The sequence below is a fragment of the Candoia aspera genome, chromosome 4 (genome assembly GCF_035149785.1).
Source record: "Candoia aspera isolate rCanAsp1 chromosome 4, rCanAsp1.hap2, whole genome shotgun sequence".
NCBI lineage: Eukaryota > Metazoa > Chordata > Lepidosauria > Squamata > Boidae > Candoia > Candoia aspera.
The window spans coordinates 49,502,461-49,516,503 of NC_086156.1; the positions used below are offsets into that span (position 1 = coordinate 49,502,461).

Sequence of the window (14,043 nt, forward strand, 5' to 3'; positions counted from 1 at the left end):
TCCTAGATGCTCCTTCATCTCAAATATTACAATAGCTTTGATATTCCTGGAAAGGGACGCGGTGGCGCTGCGGGTTAAACCGCTGAGCTGTCGATCGGAAGGTCGGCGGTTCGAAACCGCGCGGCGGGGTGAGCTCCCGTTGCTCGTCCCAGCTCCTGCACACCAAGCAGTTCGAAAACATGCAAATGTGAGTAGATTAATTGGTACCGCTTCGGCGGGAAGGTAACGGCGTTCCGAGTCGTCATGCTGGCCACATGACCCGGAAGTGTCTATGACAACGCCGGCTCCAAGGCTTTGAAACGGAGATGAGCACCGCCCCCTAGAGTCGGACACGACTGGACTTTACGTCAAGGGAAACCTTTACCTTTACCCTTGATATTCCTGACTGGATCGACAAGGAGAGATGAAGAAACTGGTAATGTTCAAACCCCTTTATGGCTAAGCTACCAAAATAAAAGCTTATCAACATTAGTGGGAGTGTCTCCTCTGAGAATTATCAAATAATTGTGATAAATGACTCCTCTGGGTTATGAGTCTACACTAGCCTAGGTGCCCTCCAGATTTCAACTCTCAGAATGCTCAGCAATAGCTATGCTGCCCAGGGAATTCTTGGATGGAAAGACCACATACCTGGCGGCCATCAAGCATAGGAAAAGCTGACATAATATCAGAGGTATCCAAATACTAACCTGTGCAAAGAGTAGCTGGCTGAATTTGCACACAAAGCTGTGTCATTGTGCATAGAGTCATAGATTATGCATAGCAAATAAAAATTATAATGGCTTAATATTACCCCTGAACCATAAAGCAGAGGAAATCCACACTACAGATGCTCAGAGATACTCCTGCTTATTAACAGTCCCATTTTTTAGCACTGAACCACGACACTAAGAAAAAGGTTCTGCTGAAAAACTATAGCAAAGATGAAGCCTGTGACCAGTTCAGATACATGCATTTCAGTTTATTAAGCTGAGATAGGCGCTCCTTCCTTCCTTATGCATTCCTGGATTATTTCATCATAATTTCTTCCCCACAAAAGGTTAAAACACTAAGCCATAACCATGGACTATAAATCACAGTGCCTAGATTCATACAATATTGTAAGCTATAAACCAAACCAAATTTGATCACACCTACTGTAGGTACCCAAACGATCTAGATGTGAACCTAGATACATATATCTTTCCTGCATTCACTGAACACCTGGGCTTCACCTGACTGCCCTGATCTAATGCTAATGCGCCTCCTGGTTGCCCACCTCTGTCATCCACAGCCACACGCAGGCCTCGTCCTCACCCACAGAAACTCTTGGCCAGCCCTTTGTCTCAGTCAAAAGCAACAGAAATTACAGCCATATCATTTATTACACCGTACTTGTAAACCTACGGCCTTAACAGTCTAGCTGGTAGACTGAAGGATTTTGTACCCTGCATCTGAACTATAATCAACTTTACAATAAATTAAGAACAAGGTCCTTCTATATTAATGCTAAATACATGGCCCCAAGGAACATGGACAACAGCCATCAATAGTGTAGGGTCAGGATGGCCACTAAATATGGCTTAGCACATCTTTATGGTTGTTAGTTGTTGTAGTTGTTTGCACATGTGGCTTAGAGAACACAGAACAGCTGGCTCTGTTCTTTAAATTCCAGCAAGTATACTGGGAGTGATAAAACAAGAATGCATGTTCAGAGAAGGGACGTTACCTCAATATTGGTAAGAGGAAAAAAGATATGGCCCAGATTCCCCCGCTTCACCCTCAAAACTCATTGCCTCCATTGTAAAAAACTCATAAGGTAATTTTAGCATGGAGTTGGGTTAGCATTTAAAGCCACACTCACACATGCATTACTTGATGGCATGTTTCTGATTTCAATGACATTTTGTGTCCTAGCTGTAATCCACTGTGACTGCCTTTACCTTGAAGAAAGTGATAATATCATAATCAGCCAACTGGGTTGGAAGAACAGATGCTCACTAAATTGGAGATGCATCATTGCCACCAAATACTTCCACCTCTTTTCCCTCTGTCCCTCGTGCCTGCACATAATTTCCAAATATGCAATGCCAGCCAAACGGACCTTGCCTTTTACTGGGCATACAGCCTGCATCCCAATTCCAACGTAACCAAGCTTGTTAAATGCCACAAACAACACTCCCAACATTTGTATTCCTCTGAGTTAGAACTAATTGCCTTAATTGCCTTTTAATTCCAAGTCATTTGCACAGACTAGTGTTAGGAGTGACTAATAAGAAAGAGAAAAAAGTCAAACTATTGTAAAGAGAGACTATCAGCATATTTAGCATACATTCCTAATAGGCTGGTTATCTATCATATTAGCCTTTCCCCACAATTTTTCTATAACTATAAACCAGCTGCCACTGGGAGGGGGCAAATTACCCTCACTTGATGCACTTCCCTTTCTCCAGAATTTGCATTGGAAAGTTGCCAGAGAATCAGATCATCATATTTGGGGTGCAAAAACAGAAAGGCCACTAGATGTCAAGAAAGAGGTATATATTCACATCTTTGCAGCTTAGATGTGGTAGCCATATCACAGAATCTATCAAAAATGGGCTCATCCTGAGAGGGGCCAAAGCTCTGGAGTGATATGAGACCAGGCTGAAATAGACCAAGAGCAGACTCTTGACATTTGCTTACTGTTGACTAAGACATACACTATTCCTCATTACAAATCTCATCACCAAGAAAACTGCATGGCAGTCTCCATGAAGTCACCAGTTGAGTCCAGCTCAAAAGAGATTTCACTTAAAGATTTAATGCACAGATAAGTAAGCTTGGACTACAGCTACTTTCCCCTGTACAACTTATATTCCTCAGAGACACTGGCTCAAGGTTGGCATGAAGAGAAACTGCACTGTGGTTCCATGTCCAGTTTCTCTGGTCAGATGTCTATGAGTCATATTGCATTAGTTCTCAATCACAGGGTAATCAGTATGAAGAACATGCTACTTCAGAAGACAGGGCTGTCTCTTCCATTAGTTTAAGGTGCCGATCTTTAGAACTAGGTTTAGCTGACTGGCAAACTTATCTCTTTTATGTTCCCAGGGGCTACAAGCAGCATCAAGAGGAAGTGAACATTAAAGATATCGCAGGTCTATTTAAGACAAACTCCAGAGATAAGCATATCTGGAAAACATAAAGGAGGGGCCTGATTTAACTGCAGATGTTGTTTAGATAAAGGTGCTACAAAGGCCTGGCATTCAACAATCACAAGTTATACTGACCATTTATAACAACCTCAGGATGACACTAAAAGATGATGAAGTTACCTTGTGCTAGAAAAGGAAAAGGGCTAGAGTTATTTATAATTTCAACAAAACAACTTCATTCTATTCCTAATTTAATTCATTTTGTTATAACTCTGGCGTTATAATTAACTTGATAATACGGAGAGAAATATGCTTCATTTTCTCTATTACTTTCAATTTAAAACAATGTACACTTTACGCTTTCACTGAGCTAAGCAACTGTAACTTTCATAGCTGAAACCAGATTACAGAAGAAAACAGTATCTGTATTGCTGTGGTCTGAGTCTACTAAATAGATTCTTTTGTTCCCCAGCTTCTGAAAACCACAACAATTTTTTTTTCTTGTTATGCTTTTAAAATTCATTTCCTCTTAATTTTAGATATACAGAACTCTAAAGTTTGAGGAGAACCAGAAGTGTTTGTGTGGGAGGGATCAAATTAAAAAGGAAGTCAAAATGGTCATCATGACCACACGATCAAAGTGTTCCTCACTGTTGCTATGACCAAAATGCTGGTGAGGTATATTAAGTTCTTTTTAAAAAAAAAAAAATGCTTCCTTGTCAAAAGGCAGAAATGATCAGTTAATGTTTCTACACTTGCTAGAAATGCCATTTCAAAGCATTTAAGGACTAGATCTTTCATCAATGGGCATTAGAACACATCTTAACTCTGAGCAGATGGAGTTGCCCAGCAAAGGAACAACAAGTCTGAATTTTACTATGGATGGAAATAAGAAAGGGAAATCTGTTAATATTGTGTGCTTCTGAAAGAGAGTCAATGCTGCATTACAATGCCTTGGGACGTACAATTATTTGTCTGTTTATTAGATGTATACCCCACTCCTGTTTTGTACAACTCAAGGCAGTATACATAATGCTCCACATTTAATCATGACTGATTTTATACATCAAAGGCATTTTTAGTTTGATCTTCAACCAAACAAGCCTGAAGAAAGGTTTACGTAAAAACAAATAAGGCAGTTTACAGTTTAGTTTACAGTCTAAAAGTTGTAATACAGAAGGAAAACGAACGGTGAGAGAACAAGGGAAAAAGCAAACTCAGTCACCAGCTCTTAAAGTTACAAAACTCAATATATATATATTGGAAAGAAAGCTGAGACCATAACAAGTCTTACAGACCCCCTCACCCTATGACTACCTCTTACTTCAGAGGGATTTAGGGAGATCCATACTCATGAAACAATGCAGTAACTGGAACAGAGCCAAAATCATCTCAACATTCCTTGAAAGTCAACTCTCAGGAGCAAGTAAATGTGCAAAGAAGCAGCTGTTGTATTCTTGCTACTGACTTAAAATAGTTTGGAACGTGAAGAGACAGTACCACCATCTTAAAATAATGCAGTAACAACAACAACAACATCAAAACATGTTTAAGATAGGATTTTAAGAACTTGGACACAAAACAAAAAGGCAATAATCTGGTAAGGGAATGGCTGGCTGGCTATTTTTTAAACTTGTAACTGTTTTTCAATATATAGCTGAAAGTGCTTCCTTCTGAATGGCTTGCAGTGTGTATTGCTTTTTTTTTTCCCAACCATCAGAAATTAACAGTCCAACAACAACCCCAGAAGAGGATTCTCATGCTTAATTCCCAGGCCCATTTCTTCAACATAGTGCTTGATACATGACAGAGCCTTGTGGCATCTGGAAGACTAACAAATGAATAGTGACATGATTTCCTACGGCATCCACAGTTGGGACCATTCTGTGAAAATCTAGAACACAAGAAGGTTGTGAGTCTAAAAGACTCTCTGTTGTCCTTTTAACTTAGTATGATGACTACTCTTCTGCATCTGAATATCAAGTTCTTGCTTGATGAGTTCCTTGGATGATTTTGAGCCACTCCCTTCCTCACAGGCTTGTTGCTTGGGCTATAATATAAAGAGGGATCCTTCTCTTCCCTTTCCCTGTATTGCACCTTCAGTCCCCAGAATAAAGGCCAGGCATGACTTAAATAAACAAATAACTTGGATAATATGCCTCAAAAAAGCCCAGTGATTATTTGCCTGACTTGAAAAGAATCCTGTCCCAGTTAGCATAATGGGTAGAAATTGAGGGGAATTGCAGTTTCAGAAAATTTGGAAGTACTAGGCTAGGCTGAACTAGAGTATGAAAAGATGAAAAAGCCCCTAAGTGAAAGGAAAAAAAAAAATGTTAAAAAGCTCCCAATTCCAAGTACAGTCTTGTTTTCATAAAAGCAATCCCTGTTTTTTCTCAGAAAATTGGAACTGATGTTTGATATTCCCCAATAAAAATACATATAAAGTGATAGGCGGTATATCCCTTTTAAAGATCCAAGCAGCACCACACCCAGATAATGAAAAGGTTAGAAAATGGAAAATTTGTGGTCAAGGTTTTTTTTTCAACATAGCAAGTACTGCACAGTCAGTGACAGCCACCCAAAAGATGAACTTTCGCAAAAGTTCTGTGACTTGGAAGCTGTACTGCAGATTGAAGATTCCATTAAAAAATCAGGAAAAGAATGAACTTAATAAAATTGTAAGATCTGACATTATAAACATACATGGTTATAACAACACAGTAAACGTGAAGGAAATAAAACATACTATATTTTGAAATAGTGACATTTGTGATACTAGGATCATCCTCTCTTAAAACAACTGGCTTTAGCTTAAAGCTTAGAAAACTCAGGTTTATAATTTTGCTGAGTGACCATTCTTTAAAGAGTTGGTAGAATACTGCTTATATTTTCATATGTTGCTGATAGGTCAGCTTACTTATTTAAATATAATGGCAAATATTAAGTTAAGAAATATAATAACTGGATTCAAAGAAAGTTACTTCTCTTCATGGTCTACAATCCGCTAGTTTGAACTGCACTGATCAACAAGTTTTAACAGGACCCCAGCTGCACACTAAACAAGGGCTAATTCTACCCATTGACTTGCCTGTCAGGCCAGCCAAAGGATGCAGAACAGATCTTTAATCCCCTGCTACTCAGAGAAACAGGAAAACTTATCACAAAAGAATCCCCTTGGATCAGCTACTTTAGCAGAGGCAGATCATGAAAAATCCCAGTTCTTTGGCCCCTTTGCCGTCTGGTTCGTTCTTCTCTCCTGCTTGGAATATATGTAGTCCAAAGACATATTTTCAGCAAGGGATAGTAATGACAAGCCTTTTTGTTAATATATCTTAAACCAAGCCACAACAGAGATCGTTGCAGATATGTATATTAAGAAAAGAAGCTAACTTCATGCTGAACATGCTTCAGAAGGGAGAGAACATTAGAGGGGATTTAAAAATACAAGATACCTTGGAGAACTTTTATTATCTGCCGAAAAAGTAAAACAGGAACTTCACAAAAGTTTCTCTCTTTGACCTATTAAAGACTTACACACAGAGAGATCTTGAGCCCTTCCTCTAGCTCTTTTGCATTTTCAAGACCCTTTCATGCTTCCAACATCATTTCCTTTCACTGAGGCAGAGGCCAAACAAGATCACCATCCTTATCACTTTACAAGCTTTATTTACGCAAGCAAATGAACACTCATGCCATTTTAATCACTAGAGGAAAATAAAGCTAACACTGTAAGAAAAACACCACTGCACAGCTTTCCACCACAAACAGTATGGAAATGCATCCTTTATGCCTTCTGGTATGATTGATGCTTTCCCTCCTTGAAATATACTGCATACTCAACTCATTATCTAATGCAGGGTGCGTAACCTGTGGCTCCCAGCTCCCAAACTTTATCTAAACTTCATCTAAAACTTGGGATAGAGGCTGATAGCAAGCAAATGGATCCTTTTGTCTCCCTCTCTCCTGGAAAGTCCCTTCTTGAAAGAGTTGGATTGTCTGCAATTGTCCAAGTGAAGCCATTACATTTGTATATCAGATCCTGCCATACAACAAGGCAAATATTTGAAAGTGAATTAAAGCCAGGATATTTGCTGAGCAAAATCAGCCAAGAATAACCAATAGCAGAACTGAGTTATGTCATCTTCTTTCAGGATACCTCCTTTGGTACAACTGAATGCACTAGCCTTTTGAAGGAATCCAAAATCTTTTTTTTTTTTTTTTTGGTCAGGTAATTCTACAGTTGCAGGGTAGAGCCAGATGGTTTTTTTTCCTTTTGGCAAGAGTACCAGTTGTGGAGACATTTCTTTATCCCAGCACCCTTAAAATATTTTCAACAGCCATACAGAAAATTTCCACATCTTAAAAACACAATCTTACACCTCTTCATGTGCTCAGTGGTACTTACTCTTAGCTTTACTAATGCTTCAGAGATGGAAAGCTGAATGCATTCCACATCCATTACCACTAAATGATAATCTCCAGACTAATTTAGGGCAACTGGAAATATAATAGCATATATAACATGAGTCGAACAACCACCAACCTTTACGAAGGCTAGGTAGTTTGTGCATTTCTTCTGCATATAGGACAGCTGCAATTGTTCTGTGATCTGGCCCGTGGCTTCTCCAGAAGAGACGAAGTAAATCCTTACTGGATAACCTTTTTCTTTCTTTGCCACATCTGCTGTCAAATTATAATTCAAATCTAGACAAAAAACAAACAAACAAAGATTATATTCTGCTGTTAACACATCACAGGTTTTTCACATTTATTATGAAAGCTCAATACATTTAGAGGTATGTCACTTCTGCACTATGCTCACCTCTACAAATCTGGATAAATGCCAGCATTCTAGAGCAAACCAACACAACCTTGAATGCAGCTAATCAGTCATGTAAGGGGGCCTACTTAGTGCTTCAGACTCCTAGTTCTACAGATTATAAGCACTGGAAAATGCAAAAGAGCTTCATTCCACTTAGTCAAGATCAACTTCTACAGGCTCATGCTGGAAGGAAGGAAGGAAGGAAGGAAGGAAGGAAGGAAGGAAGGAAGGAAGGAAGGAAGGAAAACAGCCTTTAATTTCTCTACACCCATTACTGCTACAGCCTCAACAAACATCACCTAGGTTTTTTTTCACAAGTATCTTAAATGCTCAATGTCACTGACACTATTACATCACCTCCAGACACATGAACAAAGCTTATACAGGGAACACCATTTAATATGAAGAAGATTTCTAGTGTTCCCTATAATTATAAAAACTGGATTGAATAATATAAAATCTGGCACTTCACTAACACACTTCTCATTACGATCAACATCTTAATGGGAGAATGGAAAGTTCCAGTAATAAGAATAAGATTAAATTGCACCACTGTATACGTGACAGTGACAACAGTCTCCTGTGTCTTTGACACAGATAATTAGAATGCATTCTGGATGATGCAGATTTATTTTAATTAAGTGTGCCACGCATCTGGTCTGTTTTGTTTCATTTTGTTTCCCATTTTAGTCAAGTTCTCATATCATCTAATCCATGTCAAATCCTTCCTCTGAGGCAGGGGAGCAATTATTAGCAGACCACAAATACAAACTGTACATATTGGTTTTAAACTCAGCTGAGACTCTTCAGGCTAAAAGAGAGGTCAGGCACCAGATGCAGAAAGAGTATGGAAAGGACAGGGAAATATCCTGACTGAGCACAAGTTGCACTTGACAGATGCAATAGTAATGTAGCACATATCCATTCGAGGCAGGAGCTGAGGCTCTGGAGTCTGCTCTTCATAACAAACTAGGTCATCAATATACGCTTGAACAATAGGAGTGACAGGCCAGTTTCATACAAGTGTCAAACTGGGATCTGGGTTCAAATCTCTGCTCAACTATAAAGCATGTGTTGAGTGACCTTGAGCCAGCCCTTATTTTTCAGCTTATTCTGCTTCATTCTACTACTATGGGAATTAAGGAGAAAACCAAACCACTAGGCTTATTTGGCTATAAAAATGAATTAATATACCTGCCTAAACAGAAACATATTCCAATTTTTTAAATCTAGCCCTTCTGGTTGTTGACTGCTTCAGATTTTTTATAGTATATTATTTATTAACAAAATGTTTAAACAGAATGTTCAAATAAAAACTGGGTGGGTTACAAAGTAAAAACAGCAGCAGAAATTCAAGCATCCCCCAAACTATAACTCCCCCCGTGTAATGGGCAGAAGGAATAACTTGAGGAATAGGTGGAAGAGCTGCAACCAAAACAGCAGCAGATAAAAGAAATCTGAGTCCAGGCCAGGCTTCTGATCCTTAGCCTATTCCTTGACTGTAACCTGAGTAAATGTCTCAGATAAAACCCTCCCTCCCTTTATCTTCATGAGAACTAGGGAGGGTCTTTTATGAGATGCTTGCTCTGGTTACAGTTCTGGCCCGGACTCAGATTTCTTTTATCTGCCACTGTCTTGGTTGCAGCTGTTTCTCCTGTTCCTCAAAGTTATTCCTACCTCCCATTACATTGCCTCTCCCCATGTAAAATAATGTCCAAAGTCCTAATGGCTACCCAGTCACAACCAGATTAGCAACTGAAAGCCCACTGAAAAAGAAGCAACTTCAGCAAGAGAGTCTGATGAACCTCTATGAGTGGTGCATTCCACAACGTCTTCTGGCCCATACTACTCTCACCTTTCAAGAGGATGGACCCTAAGTAGGCCCTTGCTAGATGACTTCACAGGAGATACAAAATCGTTTTGAGTAAGAAAGTCCCTAATAAAACTAGTGTTGCACCATGCATGGCTTTATAAATAATAACCAGCAATTTGAATTGGGCCTGGAAGCTTACTGGCAATCAATTGGGTTGCTGCAGAATAGGTATTTTACAGCAGTAATGGGCTCAACCTAGCAGCAGTGTGATTACTGTGTTCTGGACTATTTGTAGCTTCCAAATCACCTTAAAAGGCAGCTTCACATAAGAGTGAGATGCAATAGTCAAGTCACATGGTGATCCGAGAACAAGACAACATCACCAAGGCTTCCTGGTACAGTTTATCAAATTAACACTATGGAAAGGTGTTTTCTGAATGCATTTAACAAATGTAGTATTTTTTAAAGCTCTTCTTTGAGAAAGCCCAGTACTGGAAAGAGCATCTTTTGAGCCACTTCATTTTACTCTTGTATGTCCAGGACTGAACTCATCTGGACTTCTGATCCTTAGCCTATTTCTTGACTAGGCTTGACACTCAGTCCTATGGTGTCAGCCCTCCCAGACAAACCAGGCAGGAAACACAACCAGATGAGCTAATTCTATTTTATTGTAAGGCTACATTAACAAAATCTTGCAAGTCTGAAAGCACAAATCTCCCATCATCTCTTTTTTCAGCCTGATCAATTAGGGTATATCCTTTCTAAGTTTCTTTCTCTGACCATTAAGCTGCTGCATGCTCCTCCCTCTTTTATCTGATCATTCCCTAGGCAGCATCTCTTCCCTTCGTCCCTCAAAATTATTCCCACATACCATTACATGTGGACATCATGGACATCATCTGTTACCATGATTTTTGGACTGGCTCTTAGTGAAGATCCAGTCCAAAAATCACAATAACAGATGATGTTATCTGACTACTCCCCCTGCTGTTAATATGTCATGTTCGCCGTTTCAATGTCTTTGATGCATCGTAACGTTTCGCATGTCATTAATTGGATGCGTGTTTCATCTTTCTGGGGAGGATGGGAACGGTTATCTTTTGGCTTCGCTTTGGAATGTATTTGTATTATCTCTTGCGCTCAAGGTTACTTTCCCAGGCTAGCAACGCTGACGATTGCTAGCACCTGTGCCGGGCGGGGCTGTTACGAGGGAGGCGGGATAAGTTTGCACCAAGGGTTTAAGTTTGTATTTGGCGCGCTTTTGCTCATTCTCAGCTTTCTCTGTATTTGTCTTTAGTACTCTAATAAATCAGATTTCATTTAGCAGCCTCTTGTGAGTCTGAGTATTTGGGGCTAGGGCAATCATTACATAAAGCTGAGAATCTAAGTTCCTAACTCCGCTGGCCCCTGTCCAGGAAAGACAAGCGTCTAACCCTGTGAGGGAGAGAGCCCGCGATGACTGAACCCGACATCATGATGATGGAGGAAGGGGAACTGGACTCGACCGTGAGGCAGTCCGGCCGACCGTCCCAAGGTGGGGAGCTGTCAGCCATCCGAGAGGAGGCGAGCTCCGAGTCGGAGAGTGAAGCCGGGGGGCTGAAAACGGCCCCAGAGACCACCGTAAATTCTCCGGGCGAGCTGCTCACCTGGGACGAGACCCACGGAGATGCCACGACAGCGGGGGGTCCCTCCTGGAGGCAGAGATACCCATTATCCCCCAACGTGGTGCAGGTGCAGCCAACGGAGGGCTCACCCACTCCGGATCGGATCCGAGTGTTGGAGTCCAAAATGGATTCGTTGGAGGCTATATTGAAACAGCTGAGCTTGGATGTGACCTCGTTGCGAGAGGTCCGGGAAGAATCAAGCCAGAGGCATTCAACCCCCTCTTCCCAGGGGCTGTCCCCGGAACGGCGACGGGTGGTGCGGAGGCGCGAAGGGGACCAGTCGGTCCAGATGGAAATCGCAGCATCGCCAGGGCGATCGCCCCGGGGCCCCGTGCCGCCCCGAGCCAGGGAAACACAAGGCGCGGCAGCACCGGTGGTAGGGCGCAGCCCGGTGGGAGGCGGCATGCGAGACTTCCCTGTCAAGTTTGATGGGGACCCGACCAAACTCTCGTTCTTCCTGACGAACGCGAAAGCCTATATGGAAGAATGGGAGGCGTTTTTCCAATCAGAAAAGGCAAGGATCATCACCATTGCCACCAAACTGAAGGGGAGGGCGGCAGACTGGTATGTCCAGATGTGCCAGTCGGAGGCGCCTGAACTGGAAAGTCTCGAGGAGTTCCTCGGGGCGTTGAAGCAACACTTCGAGGACCCCTTAGCAAAGGAGAGAGCAAAGCGAGCCCTGAAGGAACTCAAGCAGGGGTTGAGATCAGTGGCCGATTATGCTTTGGAGTTTAAAGCGCTAGCTGGGAAGGTGGATGACTGGTCCCAAGCTACCATTATCGAGCTCTTCAAGGATGGCTTGAATACAGAAGTGCTGCGCTGGTCCCTGGGGAGGGACGACCCATACACGCTGTATGAGTGGATCCTGCTGGCGGGGAGGGCTGAACATGCCCAGGAGATCTTTGCCCAGCGGAAGACCGCCAAGTCGGGGCGGGAGGTGAAGCCCAGCCGCCCATCGACCACCGGGGGGAAACCGGGACAACGACCCTGGGACGAGGAGCGGGAGAAGCGGTACGCTAAAGGCTTGTGCCTGAGATGTGGTAAGGAGGGGCATCGAGTGGCAGCATGCCCGAAGGCAAAGGTAGAGGAACGGCCCGGAAAACCGCCAACAAAGTCCCCTGCATTGCCGAGGAAACAGAAAGCTGCGGTGGCTGAAACCGAGGGAGACGATGGGATGTTCTACGAAATTGAAGGGGAGACCGAAATCCCGCAGCCGGCGGGAAACGCCAGCCACCTGCTCTAAAGGGCGCCGCTGGGCAGGTGGTAGAGGACGGGCGCGAGCCTCCATCGGTGAGGGGCGCTTACCGCATACTCATGGTGAAATTGAAATTGGGCTCCCAATCCAAGACTGTGGAAGTATGGGCCATGATTGATTCGGGGTGTTCCCGGTGTCTTATGCACCCTGACGTGGTGGCGGCTTTGGAGCTCCCCACTTTCCCTTTACAACGACCCATCGCTTTTACTCAATTGGATGGGTCCATGGCAGGGGGCAAACCGGTCACCCATTTTACAGGGCGGGTAGCCTTGCAACTGGGCAGTCACCAGGAAGGGTTGTCTTTTGTAGTGGCTCCTGTAGGGGGACCATTGGTGGTGTTGGGGGTACCCTGGTTGGTGCAGCAAAACCCCCAAATAAATTGGGTTTACCGAACTATCACGTTTAGGGATGGGTTTTATCAAGCGGCAGAGGGGAAGGGTGCCCCAGAGGAGATGGTGGGGGTTGCGGCAGCTGCGACTCCGCCTTACCCGGCCTCTCCTCTGGAAGGCTTGCCGGCCGAGTACTGGATGTTTGCTGATGTATTCGGTGAAAAGGAAGCTGACCAGTTGCCCCCCCATCGAAAGACGGACTGTGCCATAGAACTGCTGCCCAACACCCAATTGCCTAAACCAAAAATTTATTCCATGACGCAGAAGGAACTGACTCTGTTGAGGGAATTTGTGGACAAAAATCTGGCGCGCGGATTTATTGAGCCGGCGAATTCACCCGTGGGGGCGCCGGTTCTTTTTCGCCCAAAAAAGGACGGGACATTGAGACTTTGTACGGATTTCCGCGGATTAAATGCCGTCTCAATTTCCAACAAATATCCCTTGCCATTGATAAAGGACATGTTGTCACATCTGGCCAAGGGAAAGATCTTCTCAAAGCTTGATTTAAGAGAAGCCTACTACCGTGTACGAATCAAGGAGGGGGATGAGTGGAAAACTGCATTCAATTGCCCGTTGGGAGCTTTCCAGTATAAGGTGTTGCCGTTTGGGTTGGCTGGGGCCCCTGGGGTATTTATGCAATTAATCAATGAAGTTTTGCATGAACATCTGTTCAAAGGTGTACTGGTGTATTTGGATGATGTGTTGATTTATACTGAAACCATGAAAGAGCATGTAGCTCTAGTAAAGCAAGTATTGTGTAAACTCAGATCTGCTGAATTGTATGCCAAGCTGTCGAAATGTGCCTTTCATCAGACCCAAATTGACTACTTGGGGTATAGGATTTCAGATAAAGGCATAGAAATGGACCCTGCCAAGGTGCAGGCTATCATGGACTGGGAGAGTCCCCGCACCCGCAGGCAACTTCAAAGTTTCCTGGGGTTCAGCAACTACTACAGATTGTTCATAAGGGGGTTCGCTGAGATT

At 42.9% G+C, this 14,043-nt stretch overlaps 1 protein-coding gene across 1 annotated transcript in view; it reads right to left on the bottom strand.

The window, feature by feature from the left end:
- ITGA9 (integrin subunit alpha 9) overlaps positions 1-14,043 on the bottom strand; it is a 245,912-nt gene that overhangs the window by 161,730 nt on the left and 70,139 nt on the right. The window contains exon 15 of the mRNA XM_063304073.1: positions 7,660-7,820. Coding sequence (XP_063160143.1) covers positions 7,660-7,820 — 161 coding nt within the window. The remainder of the gene's footprint in view (positions 1-7,659; positions 7,821-14,043) is intronic.